Below are 27,688 nucleotides of genomic sequence, written 5' to 3' on the forward strand. Positions count from 1 at the left end.
CCGAACTCTGACTCTCCTCCTGAAAAGACTCCTTTGAACTCTGAACATTTGTCCTCTGCACCAGAAAAAACTCTGTCATTTGCGAACCTGAACACTGCAACAGCTACTAGTGATACGTTATTTGCCGATCAAACAGTTCCTGCAAAGCAAAGATATAACCTACGACCTCGTAATATGGACAAATAAAGCAGGCAACTGCCTATTGTGATATTTTGAAATTTTGAACTTTTGCCTTCAGCCAGGAAGTTTGCTATTGTTTTATTGTTTTTAAAAATTGCCTTGCCGTCTGGGTAGCCGTAGGGTCGTGGCTGTGTGCCTAGTTGAATCTGTGGGGGTCTGACACAAGGTCGATCTTTCTGTTGGTTCTGGGAACTCCCAGGGCTGATAGAGGCATTTTCATCTACGTACACATCATCAGTGGTCGCGAGCGGATTGTAGAAGATGGAGCTTCCTGCGCTGCAACGAGAAAATGTGATTTATGTTCGCAGAAACAGACTTTACAGAATTCTTCACAGCAAATGCTTTTTGATACAATGTGCCATTACATTTTTGATTGTTTTGATAACGTTGGTGGGTGGAATCGTCTTTGGTATGGGTTTGATTTTTATGCCAGTAGCCTCAGTACCTCCCCTTGATCCTGCTACTTCTACTGTTTCTTCTATACACTCTTTTCACTCGTTTCCTGAACATGAGCAAGCTCGACGCTCAGAATTCATTAATAACACTTTTGTACAGCTCTTGCACCAACACCAACTGGTAGTTAACACTACAGACTGCTGGGTGTGTGGCTTGATACCCCACACTATGGATAAAGGTATTCCCTATCTGGTTTTGCCTTTTAGCTACAATGGATCATTTCAGGCCCTTCAAACAATCTTTGCTTATGCCCTTGAAACCTATCCTCCACGTCCACCACGTTCCACTAAATATAACTCTGCCAACAAAGCTTTAGTCCAGGGAATTATTGACATGATCAAAGACGTCAATAATACTCCATCTTACCCTAGAGATGAATTGCGAGTATATTTAAGTTGGAATTCTTCAGAGTATCGCCTTAGTTTGGGAGAAAGCAAGCGTAAAAGCTCAACTCCAATCTGGGTCGTACCTCACCGAGGTCAGGTCTGTTTGCAAGAGAATGGGAGAAATCCGAGAGCTCAGCTAGGGAGGAGTGAGTGCGTAGAGACTTACGTGTTTTCGTCTAACTCTTCCCCTGCTTTTCTTACTGCTAGGGGTACCTACTTCATTTGTCGAGACAGAGCTTATACATGGTTGCCTGCCGACTTTTCAGGTTCATGTTATATTGCTCGATTGTTGCCTCCAACATACACTGCTTCATTCGATTATCACAAGACCAGAGTAGCAAGAGGTGTCTTCAGCAAGGAAGATACCGCTGGTCAGGAAGCTGGAGACTTCTTCAAAGGCTTCCTTCCGTTCTAGGGGCCTATGGCCAATAGTAGAAACATACGTCAGCTAACACGGGTAGTTGAATCTACTATCACCGAAACTGCTGGTGCCCTTAGCAATTTGACAGCTGAGCTTCAGGCGGATAGACTCATGACGTTGCAGAACCGTATGGTTCTAGACGTAATACTTGCAGATCGAGGTGGGGTATGCAGAATGATCCAATCGAGCTGCTGTGTCTTTATTCCTAATAATGCTCCAACAGTCTATGAGGCGATCTCGAAGCTACACAAGATTTCCGACTCTATTCATGTAGACAAGGGAAACTGGTCCTTCATGGAGTGGTTTTGGACTCTGATATCAGCGTGGGGATGGAAGGTTCTGATGGTCATTGGTGTCATCTTAGTACTCCTATTCTCATGCTGCCTGATTATCCAGTGTGGTCCTGCTCTGTGTAGTCTTTGTGCTGCAACCTGTTTTAGGAAACCACCTGCGTTTGGAGAAAAGGCGCGAGAAAGGATGATGATACAACAGCATGTCACTGACCTGATGAGCATAGAATTAGACTCTGACATAGACTGAGTAATTGCCTATGTAAGGGCAAAAGGAGGGTCTGAGGTTCCGTGACGATTTGAACCCGTGTTTTCAATATTGTCGGAAATACATAATATTGGTATCAGCGAACCGCAAATGATCCATTTAGCATATCCTGGTGTTTTCGCTATGCTACGAGCAAGAGTACTCCTGTTACAAACACATTTCTGATCTACCCATGGCATCCATCTTAGATCATGGCAGCCATTTTGTGTTTCTTGCCCTCACATACGCAATAACCTCTGATCACTTCATTTCAATTAAGGACACGTAGGCTTAGCCGGCGATTCACCTCTTTAGTGACACATGCACCTTGGAACAGAACACGCTGTAGCTGCATGACTCGACAAAGGCTGCCTCCTCTGCCCGAGGCCAGCCCTGCTGAACTGGTTCTCGTGTCCATTGTCCTGATCATGATTAGGCGGCCGAAGCCGGTAGCCTTGCCCATTTACAACCCACAAACATCCCTTATCCCACTTTCCTATCTTACACACCTGGCTCCGTTCCTTTCTTTCTGAATCTTTATTAGGGGGAGGTAACGAAATTGACGATGAGGCGGTCCGGCTCTTGAATGTAATATTGACAAGGGATTGTGATGAACTAGTGGGAACCCCTCTTCGTAATGTTTGGCATCAGATATTATCGACAGTTCCTGTGTAACGCCAAATATTTATTGTTTAGGACACAAAGGTTTGGGAATGTACTAACATGTAAAGAATTTGCCTCAAGCTCAAATTTTAGTATATAAGGAGCAACCCTCTTTGTACAAATCGAACAGGCTCCTAGATACTGCCCATGCGTGGTTTCTGTGACTTCTGTGTCCCTGCAGTAATAAACCTTTGGTCTTTGACGCCACCATCGAGAAGCCCGTGTTTCTGTTTATTTGTGCACCAAGGCAGGTGGAACTCCGGGGTCTTCGGGTGTTGTTCCCTGACACCTCTGGACGGAACCAAAAAGTCCAGAACTCCACCTCTGACTGGACTGGACTGCTTCTGCGCACTACGCATGCGCCTCGATACTTCGGAACAGGTGGGCCTCTGGATACCTCGGACCCTGCTACTCTCGGCTGGGCTCTGGTCGGGATCCTCTGCACTCCTCACCGCCTCGTCTGGATGTCGACCGCAGTCTCCGTCACCTCCGTAGGCCTGAGGGAGATACAGGAAAACCTGCAGATGCGCATGGATGTCCATCACGGCTGTGGCGGGGGGCAAAGCCTGCGACGCATCGCCGGCGCGTGGTGTGGGGGAGGGGTTCCTGTTCAGGCGCCAAATTATGTGGTAAATAAATTTACCGGATACTCTTTTTTACCGTATAAATAATTAACAAGAATAGCTCAATCTAATAAGAGGCAGAGTCCGTGGTATCTGAGTCATACGGGCTTTAATTCGGGATGGCTCGAGCCATGGAAATCAATTCCATCAATACAAGGGATCTGGGTATATGCAATGATGGCAAAAGAAGTTCAACGATGTATTAACAGTGCACAATATATATAGTAAAACAGTACGTTAGCATTGCATATAGGAGGCGTAACAAGTGAAAAGGGAAGATAAGAACACGTGTGCGTAGCAATAGAAGGCGTGTAATAGGCGTACACGGAGGCGTGTGAGGTAACGTAAAGTGGGCGTCACAGAAAGTGTCATAAGTGGGTGTATGCATAAGGGTAATCTGCAAAGTCAGCTGGAAGTGCGGATGCGCGCGCAGCTAGCATGACGTGACATGGACGTGTAACTGGGGAGAACTTTAACACTAGTAGTAGAGACAAAAGTCTGGGATGTCAGATCGACCTGTTCCTATAACATATCTGATATCTTGTGTTTAGAGGATGTTTAATCTGAAGTAAAAGGTCTCTGGGGCAGAAGCTAATCTATACTGGATGCTAGTGCGTGCATATATATCTGCATGTAATGCGTGTCTACGTGCGGGGCCATGGGCCTACTATGGCAACGAGGAACTGTAAATTACTTGCATGGAGACAGGAAGGCTTGCTCTTTGCTCTGCAGCCGAGGAGATGTTTACCTAAATCACTAGACGGGAATGTGTTTTCGAGGAGGCTGAAAAGATAACTTGAAGGCAAAATACGGTCTTGGCAGGCAGGCCAGGTTGAGCCATGCACCGCTTCGCTTGGCGGAAGTAAGGCAGAGGTCAGGGATACGCGACCATGCTGCAGCTTTCAGAGGCAGGAGGCAGAAAGGGCTTGGAGACAGAAATCAGAGCCTAGCTCGGCAGAGCCAGGAAAACGTAAAAGTGTACCATGTAAAGACGTTGGCATGGTATGGTTAGGAACTGAATTATCGATCCATTCATGGTGGATCTGAAAGAAGACATGTTAACGTTGGACGCAAATGTATTTGCGTCATCATATTCGGTCATTGAGGGAAATTACATGTACTTGAAGCACGTACATGGAGCCGTTGGGGTACACGGTAGGGGACACACTTGACCAAAAATTTCAATTACCTCATTTCCTTAATAATCGCTATTAAGGACTCGCAAAACGGGACTATGATGAATCTAGCTGATAGTCTCATCTGATTATTATGGAACGTTACAACAATGGCGGGAGTCTGAATGTATTTATTGTGAAAAGCATACGAGAAAGTCAATACGCCTAAAAGAGTGGATTATTACACTCTGTTAAAACCTGCAGGCAAGTATTTTGCTACATGAAATCTCACAGATTACTTTTGAAGCAGGGATTTGGTTGTTGGTTCCCCCCTTTGAAAAACTGTAAGTGCAGAAGATTTGTACTGTGATAATCCTTGTTAGGTCCTCTTAGGAAGTGTTGTATATTGTTTTTTCCACCATAGTTTTGTAAATATTTGTAATTTCATGCATAGTATTTAGGTCTGCGTGAATGAAAAGACTTTTAATCTTGCCTTATAGCTGTAACTGTCTCTAAGGCTAGTGGACAAAAAAAATAATTAATAAATACGTACACCGAGACGTCTTCAAGCAGTGTTCTGTTCCAATGTCACTCACATTCTGCTTCCACCCGTAATAGCACATAGCTTGGGACAGTGAGACAGCCCACTTCAGCCACTGGTTTTATTGCCATGTTGTTATTCACAACATTTTATCTAATAGCACATGCACATCCACCTGAAAATGAATATGCTTTAATGCAAGGGCTGGTAGACCAGCTTTTCCTTTTTCATTTCCTACATTTCTTTCATTCTTCTTATTAATATTTTTTTTTATTTTTAAGAGTGCCTGGTACTTCGCTCAGAGATTTCTCTCTTTCTACTTATGTCATTAATAGTGTGCTACATCTCATGTGGCCATTAGCCCTTAAACGAATGGCAGTCTTGGAATGGTATGGGTGAATGCAAGAATAACTCAGTGCGTGACTGACTACATGCATAAGTGCAAGAATGAGTGGCAGAGTCCATTTATGATGAGTTAAACAGTGCCTAAAGTTCCCAGTGCCCAGTGACTAAATGGCACTTTCATTAATAATCCAGACCTATTGGCACTGTAATGTTGGTTAAGGGTAAGGGACATGCTCATGCCATCAGACAGCTAGCACTGAATATCCGTGCAGTATTCTTGAACATAATCTCCAGTATTGACTTGTTTTCAAGGCGATAAATGTAGCCCCATCTAGCATTAATGTATAGCGCTTCATTGTTTTGAAGGGAGGTAGATGATTGGCAGCCCCCCCCTACATACCTCCATTTATTATGCCAAAGCCCACAATTCATTTAGCTGATTTGCTTCATAACAGCAGACCTGACTTCAGAATGAGACACAAAAATAATGTGCTTCTCTCTCAGCATTAAACCAACAATTCGCCTAAGATTCACTGAAATAGCTCAGCAAGGTGAGCCACTGTTGATAAGCTCTGTTTTTGCAACCTGCAAATCATAGACAAACCTGAAGAGTCCTCTCATCTACTTACTCTTCCGAGGTTGATAGCAAAGGCACCATTGTCTTTAGGTAATAATCACACCTGGGGCGTATTTGTTAAAGAGTTGCGTCGCCCTTGCACCAATCAATGGGGCACAAAAGCAACGCAGCTCTTAAATTAGACTTTTCAAGCAACGCAAGGCTTCCTTGCGTGAACCTGTGTGTCTTGATAGATCTAGAGTAACGCAACACAGCACAAATCTCTGCATTGTGTAACTCTGCCACCAGGAGGCATTCCATGTGTGGAACATGGGTGTCCCCATGCATCCACCCATGGGTATTGACGCATTCCCAGATTTACTAACACTGGTAGACCTGGAAATGCTTCAAAATGCTGCGCCACCCCAGGAGAGGTGCAATGAGGAGAAATATCATCATTTCTCATCGTCACTTCCTCTTTCTAAGAATGCTGTATTCTGCAGCACACATAGAAAGAAGAAAATGCCTCAGGGGGTTGCTTTTGTGCATGAAGTGTCCCTTCCTACACAAAAACAATCCTGCCTACAACACAGGCACCCTTGCACCATCGTGCAAGGGTGCCTACATTGGTGCTAGGCAGCACATTGTGCGCCAACGCAGGAAAACGATAGGAATGCACCCCATAATTTAGATACAGTGCATTCCTGCTCTTTCCCTATCACACAGCACAGCGCAGCAAGGTGACTTTCTGCGCTGTGCTGCGTAATTTCTTAATAAATATGCCCCCTGATATTTACAGCTCTTCAAAGCTGTTCCCTTGGGACAGGATGTGCTACAAAATGATAGGTCCACTATTGCTAAGCAACAGTTCTCATTCTGACCCATCAGAAGCGGGAGTCAGGATCAGAGTGGCACAAGACGCACCAACCAGCCTAACTTGAGGATGAGAAAATGTCCTTAAGTAGCTAGCCACTGAAGACCATCCCCATTTCATTTGGCTATCTCGGCATACTCTTCATTCTATGACACAATTACATTAAAATGTTTTTCGCCTCCCCTTTATCTCTACCTCTAAATATTTAACTCTCTTCCCCTGTCTCTCTGCACCTCTTCCCTAAACTGTTCATCATCTCCCGCTCATCCTTCCCTGGCTAGGCCATCTCCAGCCCTTATCCTTTCTCTCTGATCCTTGCCTTCTCTCTCCTCTTCTCACCCTAACCCTTTGTTCTCTCTCTGTTCCATGACCTCCCTACTCTCATCGCCCTTTGTAGGCCCTCTCCTCCTCTCATCCTCCATCTTGCTTCTCCTTTCAGGATTTGAATGCTACAGAGGCCAAGGATTACCTGTCTGTGGTTAAAGACCTCTCAGACTGGGGGTGTGGGCTCAGCACAAGCTCGGAGGTGCTGAAACACTTCAACATCAACTGCAGCACTGTGGCGCTGTTCAGGCAGGTAAGAGACACCATAAGGCCAAGAGAACCACATCCAGGGCACAATCGCCACCAATCCCAGACCTCAAAGACACTGCTTCCATGTACAGATCCCGTCAATCTCTCCTTCCTAAGATCATCTTGGCAAGTGAGATAGCCCATCAAAGAGCAGGCAGGGCACGCATCATGGAGGCAGGATGGCAATGCGGGCTGCCTACGGGGTGAGCCCATGGGTGGGGGGACTTTGTCTATGTTTTCTCTTATTCCTTGCTGGATGCACAAGCCCCATGGTCTGCCCACCTATATATCTCTCCTTGCTCCGAGACTCCCATGATTTTTGACAAGATGCATTTCCTTCAGGGTTCACATAGCTTGTGGCTTTAGGAATTTTCTCAGTGCTTTCAAGCTAAGGCTATCCCCTATAATCCATTTGTAAATTGAAATGGTGAGATATGAAGAGATATTCAATGGCTTTTGGGCAGAATAGGACCCCTTGGAAGGCTTTGGGGATCCCCTACACCACAAATGATGCAGGGGTCTGTGTAACGCCCCTGCCTAGAATAACCCCTCTCCTCCTCTCTCCCTTGAAACCAGTTTTATTTATTTACATTAGGTTGACAGCAGGCGTGACTTCATGGAGATCAAGGACAGCAAAGAAATTGATGCTACCAAACTCTTTCGCTTCTTGAAGATCAACGAGATTCGGCTAGTTACGGAGTACAACCCCATGGTAATATTGTTCCTTTGTGTACTGAGGACATATATGCCTCCTATTAGCAGGGTATTTGGACAAAATAATTAAAAATGTCGTTCTACAGAAATTTCAATGAATACGTTGTTACCACAAAAATATTGTAATACAGAATATCATTGTCTAGAATATTGTTTTCAAAAATATTGTTGTTTGTAATATCATTTTCATTAATATAGTTGGGAAAAAATTGTTTTTTTAATTATCTTGATTTGTTTTAGTTAATATATTAGTTTTAGGTTTTAATATTGTTAGTATAATTATTATTCATTTTTTTAAATATAGTTTGTAATTTTAAGAGTTTTAGGGGCTTATTCACAAGGAGCCATTGCTGAATTAACGGCACTTTATCGCAGCCAAAGTCGTGATAAATTTACTGTGCCATTCACAAGCTGGTGCTAACAGCCCACAGCACCAGTTTACCCGTGATAGCAGACGCAAAAAACATCGCCACAGAAGACCAACGCAACTATCGCTGATGAGATGCAGAGTAGGCGTTCCCATGCAAAAAGCCACGACAGCTTCACACCTCAACATTCACAACAGTCAGATCGACGATAAGGTCCCAAAACACGCGATAAGGTGCGCTAGCAGCAGCAAATTAACACCTGCCCTGACCTGATGTAAAGTCGGACGGCAGCCTGCACCACAAAAGGGAGCCCAGCCCAGGGCGTCATCGGATGCCATGGAGCAGCAGATCATGCAGCCCGGACACCCAAGAGGGCCACAACATCCACCCGGTAACTCCCCCCCCCCCCCCGGACCACCATCGAGGCAGCACAGACAAAGACAGCGGCCCCCCAGGAAAGGCACCTGCCTCACAGGCCTGACATCTGACAATGTCACTGTCCACTGCAGGCAGAAAGGGACAACCATCCGATGCATCCTGGCCATCATTGCCTAACGGACCTACAGCACCAACAAAGTGGACAACCAACAAACCCCCCCACACCAAGCTGCTGGCTGTGCTGCACCTGTTGGCCCCTAGCACACCCCAACCAACACCCGCCAGAGTCGGCGGAGTCTCACATCCAAGTTCCCCACACCTGTCTTGGACATCACCATCACCATGGCACCCCAGTCCCGAAACGTCCAACACAATACGCAGGAACCGCTGGAGACCAAACAAGGACTATATGCTGTAGCCGGATGGTGTTGGGTGCAATCCACTGAACACATGTCCCACCTGTGCCCACTGGTGACACAGCACACACTCAGCGCAACAGGAAGCACACATCACACATCAATGTGCAGGCAACGTCAGAACACAGTGGGACCATCTCCAATGTCGCCTCCCAATACACAGCCAGTGTGCATGATCCCTTCACCCTCCGACAGTCCATCACCAACCAACGTTCCCAGGATGGCACCACGGGAAATGCACAGCCCCTTGGCAAGTGCCGAATTAACACCCCACTCACATCAACTCCACAACTATGCAATCCACAACTCTGGCAATGCACACGTCACAAAATCACAACCAAATTGCACAACAACATGCCCACCCATTTGACACAATAGAACAACTCACTATGGTAACCCGGGCAAGCCGTGAACATGAGCAATCAACGGCATGGCATCTCAGCCACGCAATAGCCAAATGTGGAGAGAGGTGGCAACCAGGCATGTGTTAAGGATGCATTAGAACCATGATTTGGAAAGTACACAATGGCGGCGATGTGCTGGACAGACCGAAGTATGCAGAACACACCCATATCCACTGCGACATACACCTCTGATGTATGGAGTGTAGTGGACAGTGGACGCAACCATGTCACCCCAGCCAGTGGGGGTCCTTGTGGAAATGTTGCCTGATATGCCCCCAGTAAGCGTGAGCAGAGTGGGATGGCACGGTGTACCCCAGTCCAGCGTAGGGGTGTGAATAAAAGCACGTAGCCCTGGGCGTGGTCCTCTTCCGGAAAGCTCAACGTCTTTGCCAGGGCAGCGCCTACGATCCTGCCACGAGGCCAATGCCGTCCTCGTTAGCGGAGTTGCCTTCGATCCTTTGCGCCTGCCGTACCCCGGCCCGCTGGACCACGAACAGGTCAGGTCCAACCCTGCACAGCCCGGCCACACTGATCAGCAGCTGACACCGGCGTGTGTCAAGGAGGGCCCACCACGTGCCTGTGTAAGTTCCAAGCCGGAGGTCTGTGATCCCTGCCAGCCTCCCAGACCATCGCTGGCCCACATTACTCCTTCCTCATTTACATTTTCTACTGGCGTCCTCTGTGGCCCAGTAGGTCCCATATGTGAAACTGTGTCCTGGCTCCTGAATGGTAGTGACCCCAAATCCGGGCCAGCGGCCACAGCACCAGAACCCCCAGATCAGTGAGGCATAGTTCCATATGGGCATCTTGCGACACGTGGTGCCACTAACACTGTTCAACTCCAGCCGGCGACACGTGCTGCCACAAACCCTGTTCAACGCCATCCGGCGTCACTTGGATGAGGGACCATAACTTCTCTGTGGACCAGTAGGTCTTACATCCAGCACCTAGTCGCGTATAACGAATGTCAGAGTCCACACCAGTGGTCGCACCGAGAGGAGTAAGAGGAAGATGCGGCTCAGTCCGGACGAAAGCCGGGTCACAGTCACGGAGGTGACCGAACACGTGGTGCCACTGAACCTGATCTACGCAGGCAGGTGGGGCCACCAACCTATGCCGGTGACACCCGGTGAATGGCTCGTGTTGACCATTGCCTCCGGCCTACACTGCTCTCGGCCTAGGCTGCATTCGAGTAGGTGGCAGATTTGGAACTGAACATCGAATATGCAAAGGCAGATTACACATCAGTGCATGCAAGGAGAGGCGTAAGAGGATGACGCCTTGCATCTTGGCAGGAGAGAAAAGGATCATTGTTACGGAGATGTTCGTACACTACCGACAACTGCCCTGGTGTCACTAGCCCTGTGCATCGCGAGCCAACGACACATGGCTGTGGGCCACTGCTGACTGCTGCCTCCGGCCTACACTGCAGTCCAGTAGGTTACAGAGTCATGATTTAGCAATGGCGGAGTTCATATCAGTGTACCGGCATCATTGCAGCTTGCATCCCCTCACAGCCCCGGTGCCACTAAGTCTGTTCCCCGACATTCATGGACATTCTCTGGTTGAACTTTGGTGGCTTCTGAGTCTATGGGCTAGGGGGCAGTTTTCATCCTCATGTAACTGAAACCGAATTGGTGGTGACAACGAGGCTGTCGCATTCCACTCCTCCATTTGCTGCTTCCGTATAAAATTAAATATTTCGGCATCATGGCCTGGAGGGCACCTTCCACTGCACCCCGCAACCCTCCGCAACATACACCTCCGACATTGGGGGTGACCCGCTCAGGTCGCATGGCCCATCTGACTGCACCGCAAGTCACCTTCCTCTAACTCTGTGCTGGTTAGGTCTGTGCCCCCCTCTCCGGAGACATTGGATGGCCCCTGAAGCGTAGGCCTTGGGGTCATCAACGCTTGCGCTGTACACAGCCTCCGGGCCCAAATGCGTCCTGCCAGGGCTCACACGCCAAAGCGAGTCCAGACTGGCCCAGACGTCACACACCGCAGGAGGCACACGCCACCACCGAAAGGACCACCTCCAACCGCCATCTGTCTGAGTTGAAACGGTGGTCCTGACAGACTGATGAAGTGGCTCAGGCCTGTCATGGATGCCATCATTGGCCTGATACCCTGCTCAGCACTCCAGGTGCCATTGACTCAGTGCACTGCAGGCCATTGTCCGTTGCTGATTGTGTTTTGTGCTGTAAGGCGGTCGTGCAGCTATGTCACTTCAAACAATGTGGGGGCCCTGAGACGATGATGGGGAAGATGATGCAGGTCTAACACACCCCACTGCATCTGCATCAGGAACATGTTGAAGGGACACAATCCGAGACTTTTTCTTCACATGAGCGCACTCATCTCTAGTGTCCCAACCCCAGTGCACTGCAACTCACAGACACCTCTGTTTGCATGTTGGATGTCCTCTGGACTTTCTCCAGCTCACTCCATGTTGCTCAGCAGTTGACTCTGTTATTCATGTGTTTTCTGTTTCCATTGCACTGGTGTCCAATGTTCAAGTGTTTGCCAGCACAAGACATTCCATGCGGAATGGCTTACACTCACCCACACACATCAAGCACAGGCGTCACTGTACATGTGGCCCTGCCAATAAAGGGGCTGGACGTATGTGTCCATAGCCAGTACAACATGATATCTGTGTGTGTCCCTGTGGCCTTGTTGTATGCATGAGTGTCCTGGGCCCTAGGACATTACATTGAGCTGTGCACATCGGATGCAGATATGTCACCGCAGGCAACGGGTTGGTGCTTGGACATGTAACTTTGACGTCACCCACTTAATTCGTATGGGGAGTGTCCAGCTCCATCATATGTAAAGCCAACATGGGTGTGTGACTGCTATTTGAGCGCCCCTGGGCGCCGTTCCGTACTGTGAATGTGCATCTGCATGTGTCTCTATGGAAGTGTGGGTCTCCTTAGTGGGGTGTGGGAGGGCCCTGAAGGGTGATAGACACCTACGTATGTGTCCTGGTTTGCATTCCATGGGTTCGGCCCCCACCCACACCTGTTGGGCCACCTCCTTTTGGCATGCTGACAAATGGCATTGGGGTGCCATGTGTGGGTGGGTGAAGTGTCGTGAGCCCGCTGTGCTTGCGGGTGCTTCCTGTTATGTGGTCTGTTGCAAGCTTGGTGTTCCCCCTGAGTGCTTGGCTAGCCGGGTCCTGGTGGGGGATTGCGTGAGATATCCATGGGCTGTTGTAGTGCGTCGGTGTCGATGGTGTGGTGGTCCTCTCCGGCATCACTGATGCGTTGTATTCTGTGCTCTGCTGAAGGTGTTGTGTGCCCCTCTGCGATGTGAAGGGGTGGTGCATGTTGACTTTGTGTTGACATGTATGTTGGCGCATTGTGCTGGTTTGCAAGCAGACTGTATGCCAATGTACATTGTGACTGGGGGATGCTGGATTCTTCTGCGGGACAGTGTACATTTGGACTACATGACGGATGTGAGGTCGTACGCGTCCATTTCCATTTCAAAGTTTCCGACTCTGTCAGATGTAGTAGGCATGTTTCTGTGCGGAGCAAGTTGTGTTCTGTTCTGCAGTGTCTGCTCTGCGCCTTGTTCCACGTTGTCGTCAATGTGGGTGTGCTGTTCATGCTATGTGTGTGTGCTGCAGTGTGCCAAGGGGATCTGGGATATGATCCTGGGTGATTGTGGATGTGGAGTGTGCTACACCTCATTGTGCATGTATGCCATTGTGCCCATCTCCCCTGTCACCCCAGTCCCTGTTCGTTGCACTCCCTGTTGAGGTTGTGTCAGGTCCTCTCGAGCTATGTCCGTACTCCCTACTCCTTGCACCGTCTCCACACTGATGACCATGGCCTGGGTTTCCTCCAGCTCCCCCGGTGGCACTGGACTGCCACCTCCTGTCGCGGTTGCTGCCTTCCTGTTGGCAGCGGGTTGGTGCCTGGTTTAGGTAGTCACATCATGCCGGCGCCTATTGTCCTCCTGGTGTGGCCTCCTCGGCACTCCGACTGCAATCCAGGTGGTCTGCTAGTGGGTCAGTTGCTGGTAGTGTTCTGTCACCTCCGTGTTGCTGGTCTTGTTTTCCTGTGGTCTGCACCCTGTCTTCCTCTCCCTCTTCTCCTTGGCCTTCCCCGACCCCGTTGTTCCTTGCTGGTGGCCTGTGGGGGTTGTGGGGTTCGAGTTGGCCTCTGCGCTGGGGCAGGGTGCATCCATGTTGCTACGTGCTTTGGCTTGTTTCTGGTGTATTTTGTCTATGGTTTTTATGGTGCATTGGCCCGCCAGATGCATGGGATTTGCAGGCTTGTGGTTGTTTTTTGCTACTTTTAGTACAGCGGTTGGCCTCATCGCATGTTTTTTTGCGTTTGCGTATCGCATTTTTACGGCGTGGCGTTGATTTTCACGCTGACATTTGCCGTGTTAACTGGTGTCTATCGAATGCTACCACCGCATTGTGAATTCCACGTTGACACAGGGTTATTTTCCTGTGATAGGCTGCAATGTTGAAAGTTGTGTTACGCTACTCTTGCGGTAGTTATCACACGTTCTTGTGAATATACCCCTTAGGCTAGCAGTGGGTTGTTGGGTTTCTAGGGGAATTTGGAGGGTAGTCAATTAAATTACAATGAATTTAAATGTAATGGTTTAAGTACTGATTTTTATTTAATTATTTAATTGATTAGTATGTATGTTAATTGTTTACTTGTTAGTTTATTTTTGTTGTTAATTGTAAGGCATACATTAGCTTTATTGATAATAATACCATGTCATATTTGTGACATATTTTAGCAGAGAGTTGTTGGCTTTGTAGGGGACTATGGTGGGCCAATAATTTAGCATCAATTTAAATATAATGGTACATGTTGTTTATTTTAAATAAATTATTCATTTGATTATTAATTATGTTAATTGTTTAATTGTTCATTTATATATTTCTTTATTTTATTATGTTAATTGTAATGCAGACTTTAATTATAATACTATCTATAGTATGTTATATTTTAGTACCAGATTGCTGGGTGTAAAGGGAAATAAGGTGGGCAATTAATGAAATTATAATTAATTTTATTTTAATGGTAAGTAAATATTTAGTGTAAAATAAATTATTACATTTATTATACATTGTGCTAATTGTTTAATTGTGACATTATATTGTTTAATTTAATTTAATTGTATATTTTAGTTCTATTTTCAAATATTTTTCATACATTTTAAAAGTATTTTTTTTGCTTTGAATTTTCTTAACTAATATAGTATTAATAGTTTCTATATGCTATGATTTATTATTCTTCAATATGTCTTGAAATAGGTTTACTAAATGATTTAGAACTTTTATTGTTTTAGGTATTTCTTTCAAAGTGCAGCGCTTTCCCTTCTGTTGCTTAGGCTGGAGTGGAAATAAAAAATCAAACCCCACTGAAGTCCAATGCTTTTCTTACTGTTGCTTAGACTGGAGTGGGAATAGTAAACCTAACTTTTCCAACACCCAATACTTTCCCTACTGTTGATTAGAGTGGAGTGGAAAAAGAAAATCTAACCCCTCCCAAGTCCATTGCTTTCCCTACTGTTGCTTAGACTGGAGAAGAAATGGAAAATGTAACCTGTCCGAAGTCCAACGCTTTCCCTACTGTTGATTAGACTGAACTGGGAATAGTAAATGTTTTATGAACAAGTCACCGCTACTGTTAGGTAAGCCTAATCGCCACAACTTATACCCCAGCACGGCCTAGGTAATTCCAAATTAGACTAATTCCACCCCCTTCCACCCACAGCGGTCAATATTGTTCCGCTCCCATATTACTCGCCTTTGTATCTTGTGTAGAGGCTTTCGCGGTAAGCAATGTTTGTGTATTCACTCTGAACCTTCCGCGACTTGATACATTTACCGCCGTATGCACCGGGCACGTCTATCTGCCCATTATTAACTCTGAATTTTCCGCGACTTGATAAATTTACGCACGTCTTCCGTACCCTCACTCACCTTGTTGACACCTTCGGCGACTTGACACTTAAATGTCGTACGCACCCATGACCCACCTGTTGAAATGTATTCCAACTCACCTTCTTCTGCGCCGGTTTACTCACTTAAGTAACCAGGTTTTACCAGTTTAATACTCACGCAGGTAACCTTGATGAACCTTCTTTATAAAAATATGCGCCCTCACGTCACTCAGCATTTCTCACTTGCAGGGCTGAAGACGGCTGGAATGCCAGAAACCGGTCCTCGGAAGCTTGTTTCCGGTCCAGGGAAGGCATGGATTGACAGTTCGGGCTGGACTGTTCCTATGAGGCACAGGGTCAGACTGATTTGCATATGGCCATGTCTGAACTGGGGTGGTGTGGAGTGCAAAAAAACGATGGATTTAGGCCCAGATCTCTGTACTGGGGTGAATATATGACATTGTTCTGCATTCTGTCCATCAACTGTGGTTTTTGCATTTGTCACCCTGAGTAGGATGGGTATGCTCAGAAGTGAGTACCATGCTCTCCACACCACTGGATTCAAGCAAGCCGGGTTGAAGACGGCTGGAATGCCAGAAACCGGTCCTCGGAAGCTTGCTTCCGGTCCAGGGAAGGCATGGCTTGGCAGTTCGGGCTGGACTGTTCCCATAAGGCACAGGGTCAGACTGATTTGCATATGGCCATGTCTGAACTGGGGTGGTGTGGAGTGCAAAAAAACGATGGATTTAGGCCCAGATCTCTGTACTGGGGTGAATATATGACATTGTTCTGCATTCTGTCCATCAACTGTGGTTTTTGCATTTGTCACCCTGAGTGGGATGGGTATGCTCAGACGTGAGTACCATGCTCTCCACACCACTGGATTCAAGCAAACCGGGTTGAAGACGGCTGGAATGCCAGAAACCGGTCCTCGGAAGCTTGCTTCCGGTCCAGGGAAGGCATGGCTTGGCAGTTCGGGCTGGACTGTTCCCATAAGGCACAGGGTCAGACTGATTTGCATATGGCCATGTCTGAACTGGGGTGGTGTGGAGTGCAACAAAAATGATGGATTTAGGCCCAGATCTCTGTACTGGGGTGAATGTATGACATTGTTCTGCATTCTGTCCATCAACTGTGGTTTTTGCATTTGTCACCCCCAGTGGGGTGGGTATGCTCAGACGTGAGTCCCATGCTCTCCACACCACTGGATTCAAGCAAGCTGAGCTGAAGACGCTGGAATGCCAGAAACCGGTCCTCGAAAGCTTTTTTCTGGTCCAGGGAAGGCATGGCTTGATAGTTCGGGCTGGACTGTTCCCATGAGGCACAGGGTCAGACTGATGTGCATATGGCCATGTCTGAACTGGGGTGGTGTGGAGTGCAAAATAACGATGGATTTAGGCCCAGATCTCCGTACTGGGGTGAATGCATGACAATGTTCTGCATTCTGTCCTTCAAAGGTGGCTTTTGCATTTGTCACCCCGAGTGGGATGGGCATGCTCAGACGTGAGTCCCATGCTCTCCACACCACTAGATTCAAGCAAGCCGGGCTGAAGACGGCTGGAATGCAAGAAACCGGACCTCGGAAGCTTGTTTCCGAGCCAGGGAAGGCATGGCTTGGCAGTTCGGGCTGGACTGTTCCCATGAGGCCAGGGTCAGACTGATGTGCATATGGCCATGTCTGAACTGGGGTGGTGTGGAGTGCAAAATAACGATGGATTTAGGCCCAGATCTCTGTACTGGGGTGAATGTATGACATTGTTCTGCATTCTGTCCATCAACTGTGGTTTTTGCATTTGTCACCCTGAGTGGGATGGGTATGCTCCGACGTGAGTACCATGCTCTCCACACCACTGGATTCAAGCAAGCCGGGTTGAAGACTGCTGGAATGCCAGAAACTGGTCCTCGGAAGCTTGTTTCCGGTCCAGGGAAGGCATGGCTTGGCAGTTCGGGCTGGACTGTTCCCATGAGGCACAGGGTCAGACTGATTTGCATATGGCCATGTCTGAACTGGGGTGGTGTGGAGTGCAACAAAAACGATGGATTTAGGCCCAGATCTCTGTACTGGGGTGAATGTATGACATTGTTCTGCATTCTGTCCATCAACTGTGGTTTTTGCATTTGTCAACCCCAGTGGGATGGGTATGCTCAGACGTGAGTCCCATGCTCTCCACACCACTGGATTCAAGCAAGCCGGGCTGAAGACGGCTGGAATGCCAGAAACCGGTCCTTGGAAGCTTGTTTCCGGTCCAGGGAAGGCATGGCTTGGTAGTTCGGGCTGGACTGTTCCCATGAGGCACAGGGTCAGACTGATGTGCATATGGCCATGTCTGAACTGGGGTGGTGTGGATTGCAAAATAACGATGGATTTAGGCCCAGATCTCTGTACTGGGGTGAATGTATGACATTGTTCTGCATTCTGTCCATCAAATGTGGTTTTTGCATTTGTCACCCCGAGTGGGATGGGTATGCTCAGACGTGAGTCCCATGCTCTCCACACCACTAGATTCAAGCAAGCCGGGCTGAAGACGGCTGGAATGCAAGAAACCGGACCTCGGAAGCTTGTTTCCGAGCCAGGGAAGGCATGGCTTGGCAGTTCGGGCTGGACTATTCCCATGAGGCACAGGGTCAGACTGATGTGCATATGGCCATATCTGAACTGGGGTGCTGTGGAGTGCAAAATAACGAAGGATTTAGGCCCAGATCTCTGTACTGGGCTGAATGTATGACATTGCTCTGCATTCTGTCCATCAACTGTGGTTTTTGCATTTGTCACCCTGAGTGGGATGGGTATGCTCCGACGTGAGTACCATGCTCTCCACACCACTGGATTCAAGCAAGCCGGGTTGAAGACTGCTGGAATGCCAGAAACCGGTCCTCGGAAGCTTGTTTCCGGTCCAGGGAAGGCATGGCTTTGCAGTTCGTGTTGGACTGTTCCCATGAGGCACATGGTCAGACTGATTTGCATATGGCAATGTCTGAACTGGGGTGGTGTGGAGTGCAAAAAAACGATGGATTTAGGCCCAGATCTCAGTACTGGGGTGAATGTATGACATTGTTCTGCATTCTGTCCATCAACTGTGGTTTTTGCATTTGTCACCCTGAGTGGGATGGGTATGCTCAGACGTGAGTACCATGCACTCCCCACCACTGGATTCAAGCAAGCCGGGCTGAAGACGGCTGGAATGCCAGAAACCGGTCCTCGGAAGCTTGTTTCCGGTCCAGGGAAGGCATGGCTTGGCAGTTCGGGCGGGACTGTTCCCATGAGGCACAGGGTCAGACTGATGTGCATATGGCCATGTCAGAACTGGGGTGGCGTGGAGTGCAAAATAACGATGGATTTAGGCCCAGATCTCTGTACTGGGGTGAATGTATGACATTGTTCTGCATTCTGTCCATCAACTGTGGTTTTTGCATTTGTCACCCCGAGTGGGATGGGTATGCTCAGACGTGAGTCCCATGCTCTCCACACGACTGGATTCAAGCAAGCCGGGCTGAAGACGGCTGAAATGCAAAAAAACAGACCTCGGAAGCTTGTTTCCGAGCCAGGGAAGCATGGCTTGGCAGTTCGGGCTGGACTGTTCCCATGAGGCACAGGGTCAGACTGATGTGCATATGGCCATGTCTGAACTGGGGTGGTGTGGAGTTCAAAAAAACAATGGATTTAGGCCCAGATCTTTGTACTGGGGTGAATGTATGACATTGTTCTGCATTCTGTCCATCAACTGTGGTTTTTGCATTTGTCACCCCGAGTGGGATGGGTATGCTCAGACGTGAGTCCCATGCCCTCCACACCACTGGATTCAAGCAAGCCGGGCTGAAGACGGCTGGATTGCCAGAAGCCGGTCCTCGGCAGCTTGTTTCCGGTCCAGGGAAGGCAGGGCCTGGCAGTTCGGGCTGGACTGTTCCCATGAGGCACAGGGTCAGACTGATTTGCATATGGCCATGTCTGAACTAGGGTGGTGTGGAGTGCAAAAAAACGATGGAGTTAGGCCCAGATCTCTGTACTGGGGTGAATGTATTGTGTGTACATCATAAAAGCAATCCTAACAATCAGAAGGGAAGGGTAATTGCAAAAAGGAAACTACACATTTATTTAGATACATAAACTCTATTCTTTTTAATAAGTATTCATGTTAAAACCATACATGATATACATCCAAATTACATAAAAAATGACACAAAGAAAGAACAAATTATACAATACTATTTCCCTGTCCGAGGAATTATTAATTCTGATCAGGGGGTCCTTGTTGTTCACATTATACTGGGGTGAATGTATGACATTGTTCTGCATTCTGTCCATCAACTGTGGTTTTTAGGTTTCGCTGGGGGACGGAGCTGTAAGCTCCGCCTCCAGAGAAATCTGTAGTTTCTAGTGTGGGTGCTTTGAACACGCCCCTCTGTCTCATTGGCTAGCTCCATAAATGGAGGCTAGCCATTGGAACAGAGAGGCGTCCGTCATGGCCGGACCAGATTCGGGGGCGTTCCCGAGAATCTTTGGCTTTTGGCTACGTCATGATACGTCAGCCAAAAGCCGGGAACGCCCCCGAATCTGGTCCGGCCGGGCCGTGCTTGCTGCTGTCCTGCCTTACTATGTGTCCCTCCTCCCGCCTTCCCCCCTCCCCCCTCCTCGCTGTCCTGTGCAAGTTTCCCGCCTCCCCCCTCGTGTGCCCGTCTCCCCTCCCGCTTCGATTATTGGGACTCTGCAAAAATAATTTTTAGATTTTATTTTGTTTCTCATTGAGTTGGAAGACGCTCTTTAAAAAGCCGCTTTACCTCGCTGTTTATTTTAATCTCGAGGGTGCCACCCCTCTGAAATGCCCCCGAGATTCACCGCCGCGGCCCGATCGCCGCAAAACAGGAAGTCAGGCACGACGGTGCCTGATGCGGGGCGGGACTTCCGGTTTGTCGGAGGAAGTCCCGCCCGCCGCCGCGCTGTGATTGGCCAGCACTGCCACCGGGGAAAATAGAGGAAGAATGCCGGCCGAATCCCTGCGGCCCGGGGCTCCCAGGAGTGAGGGAGAGCGCCGGGGCCGCCCCGGAAAGCAAGGAGGGAAGCGGCAGGCAGGGCTCCGTGGCCGAGGAGAGCCCCGCAGCCCGAGAAGAGGAGCAGCGCGAAACCCGCCAGGAGCCCCCGCCAGAGTAGCCCGGTAAGTGAGAAGGGCTAGGGGAGGCTCCGTGTGGCAGGGTGTCACTGTCTTGAGCCCTGAGAGGCTCACGAGGGCATTCCTGAAGGGGTAGAGTGGCCCCAGAAGGCAGTGGGTCGCTCCCCCAGCGGACATTGTTTCCAAGTCCCCGGGCATTTCAGCAGAGCCGTGAGGGGCTCCAACGATGGCTTTGGGAGATGATAGGGAGAGCAGTCAGGTTAAAAAGGCAGCTAGAGGGTAGCAAGAGGGGGGTGACAAGTGGAGAGAGAATAAAAAGTAGAAAAAGAGGGAGGAGAGGTCGGTAGAGGAGAAAGAGGGGCATGGCAATATAGAGTTAAAAGAGAATGTTGATGTAGGAACATAGAGAGATAGCGACAGTATAGATAAAAGAGAAGAGACGGGCGAGGGGAGAAGCAAGTATAAGGAAGAGAAAAAGGAAGGATAAGAGAAAAAACAGAGTCCTAAAGAGATAGGGAAGAGACAGAAAGAGGGGCAGCAAAGTAGCAGTGGATGGGGGGGGAGGGGGAGGGGTAAAGAGAAGGAAAGAGAGAAAGTGAGAGAGGAGGAGGGACAGAAGGGAGAGGTGGCTTAGCAGCGAGCACCAGACAGGAATGAGGAGTTGGGGGAAGGGAGATGGCCCGTGGACTTGATTTCCCTGTTAAAACTTTAGACAGACTCGCCCTGCGGACTGCTCGGGCTCCGGCCTCTACCTACTCTTGCACTATTTTTATCCTTCGCCTTTGACCGTCTCCTGCCATCTGACTCGGCGCCCAGGCTCTTGACTCACCTCTTCTGGGCGCTGGACTGCATGAAGATGGCATCGCCTGCAGGGGGCAGCACCTCGGACCCTGGACCGGCCGGCAGGGGGGCCCTACTGCTGCTGCTACTAGGTGAGCGACCCCACACCTCGCGTCTGCACGTGTGCCGGGGACGGGGCAGGCTGTCAGTCACGGGGCAGGCCCGCGCCAAGTCAATCACTCCGGGCTGTAGGGCTGTCTCTGAGAAAACGCTGCCAGTGCCTGACTACCTCAGCTGTCTAGAAACTCAGTGGTTAATTTGTAAAATAAAAAGTGCCGGGGCTCTCATCAGGAGACAGTGCTAACCGTAGAAATGTGCAGGTGTAATCTGCCTCCCGACTAGAGCCCCAGCACTCGTTATTCTGGAGAGGACTTGGTCAAATGGCTAGAAGCTGCCTATTTCGGAGCTGGAGAACCGGGCTCGAGTCTCGGCGTGCCTCAATGTCCAGGGGAAATCATGCGACATAATCGCCGGTGCTGAGCACCTGCTCAAATTAAACACTTGGCAGAATGGACTGCCTCTTCCTGGAAGAAGTCTAACATGCAATCGACTGTTCCATCCCTACCGGCTTCGCTTTTCAGGCAGTGACATGACTTTACTCCAGCCCTGCCCCTGACAGCTCCTCTGGCCCCTTCTGGCGCGAGACTGACCCTGTGCCAACCCTACTGCGCAACAGAGGCAGTCTGACGTGGTTCGCCGCGCTTTTACAACACTGTCTTGCTGTGTGTGGACTGTTGCAGGTCAGCATGTGCTATGTGTGTCAATGTTCCCTCGCACTATATTGCCGGGTGGGATTCGAACCTGCGGTCAGCTGGCGATGTGTGTGCAGGCGCAGATACGCCGAGCTTGGCACTTCATGGAAGCTTGCCTGGCAGTTTAAGAAGTTTGGTGATATTTCTTGGGGTGAGTGGGCTGCGCACCACACCCCCCGCTCATGCTTATCGTGTGATAGGGTAAGGCGCTTGCAGGATGTGGGTGAAGTGCAGGCAGGCCGGTTAGTGTCAGCCACACTCGCTGAGAGGGACGGCGGCCCCTCCACAGCTCAGAGGCTGTCACTGGTAAGAGGTGTCAGTCACAGCACACGTGCCCTAAAAGGACACACTCTGCCAGCCGCGGATGGGCACGCCGAGTAGGGGGAGCCAGGGTACTGCAGCTCCACGGGGTGTGTTTATCCATACATAGGGGATTGTGCATGAGCGTTAGAGAAAAGCCATGTCTGAAGAGAGCATTGCATGTATGCTGGAAGAAGTGTATGTACATGCTAGTGTGTGTGTACCCGTTTAGGTATATAACAATGTGTGCGTGCTTCCGTTTATTCGAGAATTGTGTGACATGCGAGCGTGTGTGTGTGTTTAAAATACTGTGCGTTGTTATGATCAGCTAAATGGGAGATTATTAGGGTTACTGAATTTCTATTAAGGTAGGCAGATTGTGTTATTTCAAAAGGTTTTCCAAAGTATTGGGACATACTGAAATTCTTTGTTTTCTCTTCCTTTGCATTGAAACTTTGGGCAATTGAATCAGCATCTGTATGATGATCACAGAAATCGACTTTGCGTGTAGGGAACAACTTACTGATTCAGTTACTTTCAGGCCATGGATAAAGGTAAAGCAGAATCATGTTTTCTTTTCAGAAATATGGGTTCTCACAAATGCATTTTGGGTGCCCTAAATAGCACTGTGTGGATGTACAAAGCATCAAGGAAGAATTGTCCAAGTTGATGTTTCGGAATACCACTAAAATAGTGTATTTTATTTTTGTTTTAGTTTGGTCCACAGAGAGGCATAATTCATAAGTGCGTTTTCTTTTTTGATTTAATTGTTGTTCACATTGTACAGAATTCGAGTGAATGTAAATCATATTTGACCTTTTGGTGGTCTTCTTATCCTGTTTCTTATTTCAAATATGTCTGGTTAACAATAGTCCTAGTGTGTAAATAAGTATTACTAGCAGGACATATGGAGACTTCCCATGCTTTAGTCATTTTTAGGTTTCGCCTGGCGTTTACTGCGCAAGCAGTATCGCGCAGGCGAAAACTTTTGTAAACAAGTATGGAGCTTTCTCCCGCCTCTGTCTTCCATTGGATAGCTCCATAAATGGAGGCTAGCCATTGGAAGACAGATCTGCCCGTCATTGCCGGAGCTCCTGGGTGTGTGTGTGTGTGTGACTGTTCCAGGGTGTGTGTGTGTGTGTGTATGTGACTGCTCCAGAGTGTGTGTATGTGTGTATGTGACTGCTCCAGTGTGTGTGTGACTGCTCCAGTGTGTGTGTGTGTGTGTGACTACTCCAGTGGGTGTGTGTATGTGACTGCTCTGGTTGTGTGTGTGTGTGGGGCTCTGGGTGTGTGTGTGTGGCTCTGGGTGTGGCTGGCACTGGGTGTGTGTGGCTGGCTCTGGGTGTGTGGGGCTGGCTATGGGTGTGTGTGTGTGGCTCTGGGTGTGTGTGTGTGTGTGTGTGGTAGTAATTGCTGTCTGCTGAGCTCGTCCGTAGGGTACAATAGTTCTCACATTTGCGAGATATTAAGCTATTGGCAATGTAAATGACAATGCCATTTATTTATCTGTTTTCAAAACCAACACATAAGTACACATTTTGTCATTTACAATGCCAATAGCTCTAACTTCTCCAAAGGCGAAACCGTTGCATTGTAAATGCTTGTTGCATTTGTCACCCCGAGTGGGATGGGTAAGCTCAGACGTGAGTCCCATGCTCTCCACAACTCTGGATTCAAGCAAGCCGGGCTGAAGACGGCTGGAATGCCAGAAACCGGTCCTCGGAAGCTTGTTTTCGGTCCAGGGAAGGCATGGCTTGGCAGTTCGGGCTGGACTGTTCCCATGAGGCACAGGGTCAGACTGATTTGCATATGGCCATGTCTGAACTGAGGTGGTGTGGAGTGCAAAAAAACGATGGATTTAGGCCCAGATCTCTGTACTGGGGTGAATGTATGACATTGTGCTGCATTCTGTTTTTCAACTGTGGTTTTTGAATTTGAGAAGTGAACATGTTAGTCTGTTAATTTCAATTGAAAAGGATAATGGAGGGATAAAAGAGTGAAAGATGTTATTTATTTATTTATTTATTTTAAGTCTTAGCAATAGGAAGAGGCTTTTGGGTGAGTAAAAAGGAGGTTTGGAATGGAGGACTCAGAAGAAAGAGTTTAGAAAGGTTTGTTTTAGGGAATCGGTATAGCAAAAGAGGTGTCAGGGGATACAAGGAGGGGTAGGGAAGGAGAGAGTCTAGACAGGGTTATTTTGGCAATCATAGCAGTGGTATGGGGTTTGGGATAAATGAGAGAGTGGATGTAGAGGATATGTTGATGGATGTATAGGATGAGAGATAGGGTATTGAATTGGAAGGAGTAGTAGAAGAAGTTTGAGATGAGTCAGAAGGTTGGGCCAGAAGATATATTGAGCGAAGTATAGGCTGAGAAATAGGGTAGTGCATTGGAATTGCTAAATTAGAAGAAAGTGATAAATATGTAGATCCATAATTACATCGAAAGTATATGTGTTGCAAGAGTTACAAAGTGTGGTGGTGTGCAGTGTGTGTGTTGTGTGTTAGTGTTATTATGGTAGAAGGGAGAGGAGGGTGTTTGTTTGACAACTGATGGAAGGTCTGTTAGTTGTAATTACAGCAGGGAGAGTGTGTCTGGATGGGATGTAGTTATGTATGGTGTTGATTGGTGTTGTGTTAGTAATGAGTGTATTGGTTAGTGGTATAGGATAGAGTTGTGTACTGTTTGTAGGTGATGGATATGTGTGGTAGTTGGGATAGTAAGGTGTGTAGATGTGGTTTGGTTGGGTTTGTAGTGCAGGCTGGTACATTCATCTGTGCATAGTGTTGTGTGTGGTATACATTTGGTGTGAGTGTGTTGCTCTGTTTTTGGATGTGGATGGTGTGGGCTGGGTATTGCTAAATGAGAAAAAGTGCAGCATTTCTGGCCCTAGCCCGACCAGTCTCGAACAGGTTCAAACAGGCAACTGCCCTTGTCCTCTCCGCCCTTAACAGGCTCAAACAGGCAACTGCCCTTGTCCTCTATGCCCTTAACAGGCTCAAACAGGCAACTGTCCTTGTCGTCTCTGCCCTTAACAGGCTCTAACAGGCAACTGCCCTTGTCCTCTCTGCCCTTCGACGCCCGGGCTGAGACGCCCTAAGCCTGGCCTTTTTTATAGCCCTAGTAATCAGGTGACCCCTTCAACCAATGGGAACCCTAGCCCTAACACTATCCAAACACAACACTAGCCCTAAAATCTATGAACCAATAGAAGACCAGGACCTTACAGCCAATCTTAGCTTTAGTCCAAGCACACAATCAGTTCAAAAACTCTGATCTCTACGTCTAATAAAGGCCCTAGCCCTACCAGTAGTCCCAAAACAAGTCCATGTAACCAATGGCACAGGTAGCCCTAGTCCCTACTTCCAATAGAAAGCCTAACCCTACTCTAAGTCCCACACCTAGTCCAGCAACCAATCACACCAGAAGCCCTAAACGTTACTTCCAATTAAAGGTCTAACCCTAGCCCTAGTCCCACCCTACTCCCAACAACCAATAACATAGGAAGCCCTAGTCCCTACTTCCAAAAGAAATCCTAACCCAGCCCTAGTCCCAACCCTAGAATGGTTGAATCACAGACCCAGAAACCAATCAGAACCCTCAATTACCCAACCAATGAGGACATTAACCCTAATCCAATAGAAACACCAGATAAAACCACCAATCAGTGAAGACATGTAGGAACCACTAGCAGACCATATAAGATCCCACCGACCTCAGACAAGGTTTGCTGGCCAGGGAGTTGGAAGCTGCTTCTCCTGTTCAGAATCTCCTAGGAGACAGACTGGCTCAATCCACACTTTGGACTTCAGCAGTTAAGGGCCTCACTAACTTGAAATCTAACAATACTGTTTGAATAAAACTTTACTCCCCCTGCTGGCCAAAAAAACGAAGTGCACAGGCCCCAGTAAAACACAGTTTAAACAGCTCACAGAAGCACCCTCTGATGTAGAAAATATCCCTGTTGCGGGGGGGAGACAGGGGGGCTGGTTTCACTGACTTGTGAACACAAAATGGTGGCTGGGAGTGCACTGTTTTAACATACAGGTCTTAGCACAGAGCAAATGAGAAATTTGGAGGGAAAACAGAATTGTCACCATGGAATGAGAGGAACAAACTACAGAGGTTGGACTGAAAATCCCACAATTCAACACACTAAATGGAGGCAATCATGGGCAGGGAAAACCACAAATTTAAAACACAGCACAGGTGATAAAATATGCAATTACAGGCAGGCTAAAACTACAATTTTTACCTGTAACAACCATAGGCATAGACAGTAAACACAGAAAGTGAAAATCATTTTTTAAACAACTTTTTGTCTTGGGAAGAGACAGCACTAGTCTGTCTCCTTACCACTTCCTGTACTCTGCTCACTGCAGTCTGGGGCACAGGTAGGCTGCAACTCACAAGATGCTGAATTAATGGCAGTATAGGCGAGTGTGCTACAGTTCCAGATTGCTTTTTGAGGTGTCGTGCGGTCAGGGCTTTAAGGGGGTCAATTGTAACACTGAATGGCAATGGCTGATTTTAGAAACATTTTAAAGGAAGACAAGCTAGAGAAGGGGTGGGGGACTGCAAGATGAAGTGCAAAGGATTCTGAAGAGGTTACTTGCTGAAGTGTGAGGGTGTGGGAGACTGATTGCAGTTGAAACGGTATGGCTAATTTTGGGAAAAGTATGATGGGATAGGGGTATTTTATGTGGGGGGAGGGCTGACGGGACCTAGGCGCAGTATTGAGAAGGACACACGTCTATTAGGCTACATTGTAAGGCAGAAAAGATTAGGTAAAAGGTGGATGAGCTGTGGGCAAACATGGAGATAACGGGAAGCGCCGGAAAAGGAGACATGGACAGACCCATGCTTGGGAACCACATGCACCAAAGGCGGGTCTGACATCAATAACAAAGGCAGACAATACAACTGAATATTCAATATTGCCAAGGCTATAACTTTTTCACAAACTAATGATGTGTTGGAGCGGCAACCTTTTATCGCGGTGTGGCAGGCTTCGTAAATAATGCGTCATTCCCTTCGTTTTTGAAATGGTGTAGCTGTGTGCACGTGATCATACAAGCGAGGCTGTGTGGAGGCTGATAAACCATTATAGTCCTCAACTGCAGCTGGGCACTCCCACTGCTGGAGACCGGTAATTACATACAGGACATGATCCTCTAACCGAGCTCAGTCCCCCAGCGTTGATAGCACAAGGTTCT

The 27,688-nt window shown here is 48.1% G+C and overlaps 1 protein-coding gene across 1 annotated transcript in view; it reads left to right on the top strand.

The window, feature by feature from the left end:
* Window positions 1-27,688, top strand: part of ERP27 (endoplasmic reticulum protein 27) — a 95,871-nt gene that overhangs the window by 51,897 nt on the left and 16,286 nt on the right. The window contains exons 3-4 of the mRNA XM_086958113.1: window positions 7,137-7,274; window positions 7,866-7,982. Of these exons, the coding sequence (XP_086814239.1) occupies window positions 7,137-7,274; window positions 7,866-7,982 (255 nt within the window). The remainder of the gene's footprint in view (window positions 1-7,136; window positions 7,275-7,865; window positions 7,983-27,688) is intronic.

The sequence above is a fragment of the Lissotriton vulgaris genome, chromosome 1_1, assembly GCF_964263255.1.
Source record: "Lissotriton vulgaris chromosome 1_1, aLisVul1.2, whole genome shotgun sequence".
NCBI classification, from domain to species: domain Eukaryota; kingdom Metazoa; phylum Chordata; class Amphibia; order Caudata; family Salamandridae; genus Lissotriton; species Lissotriton vulgaris.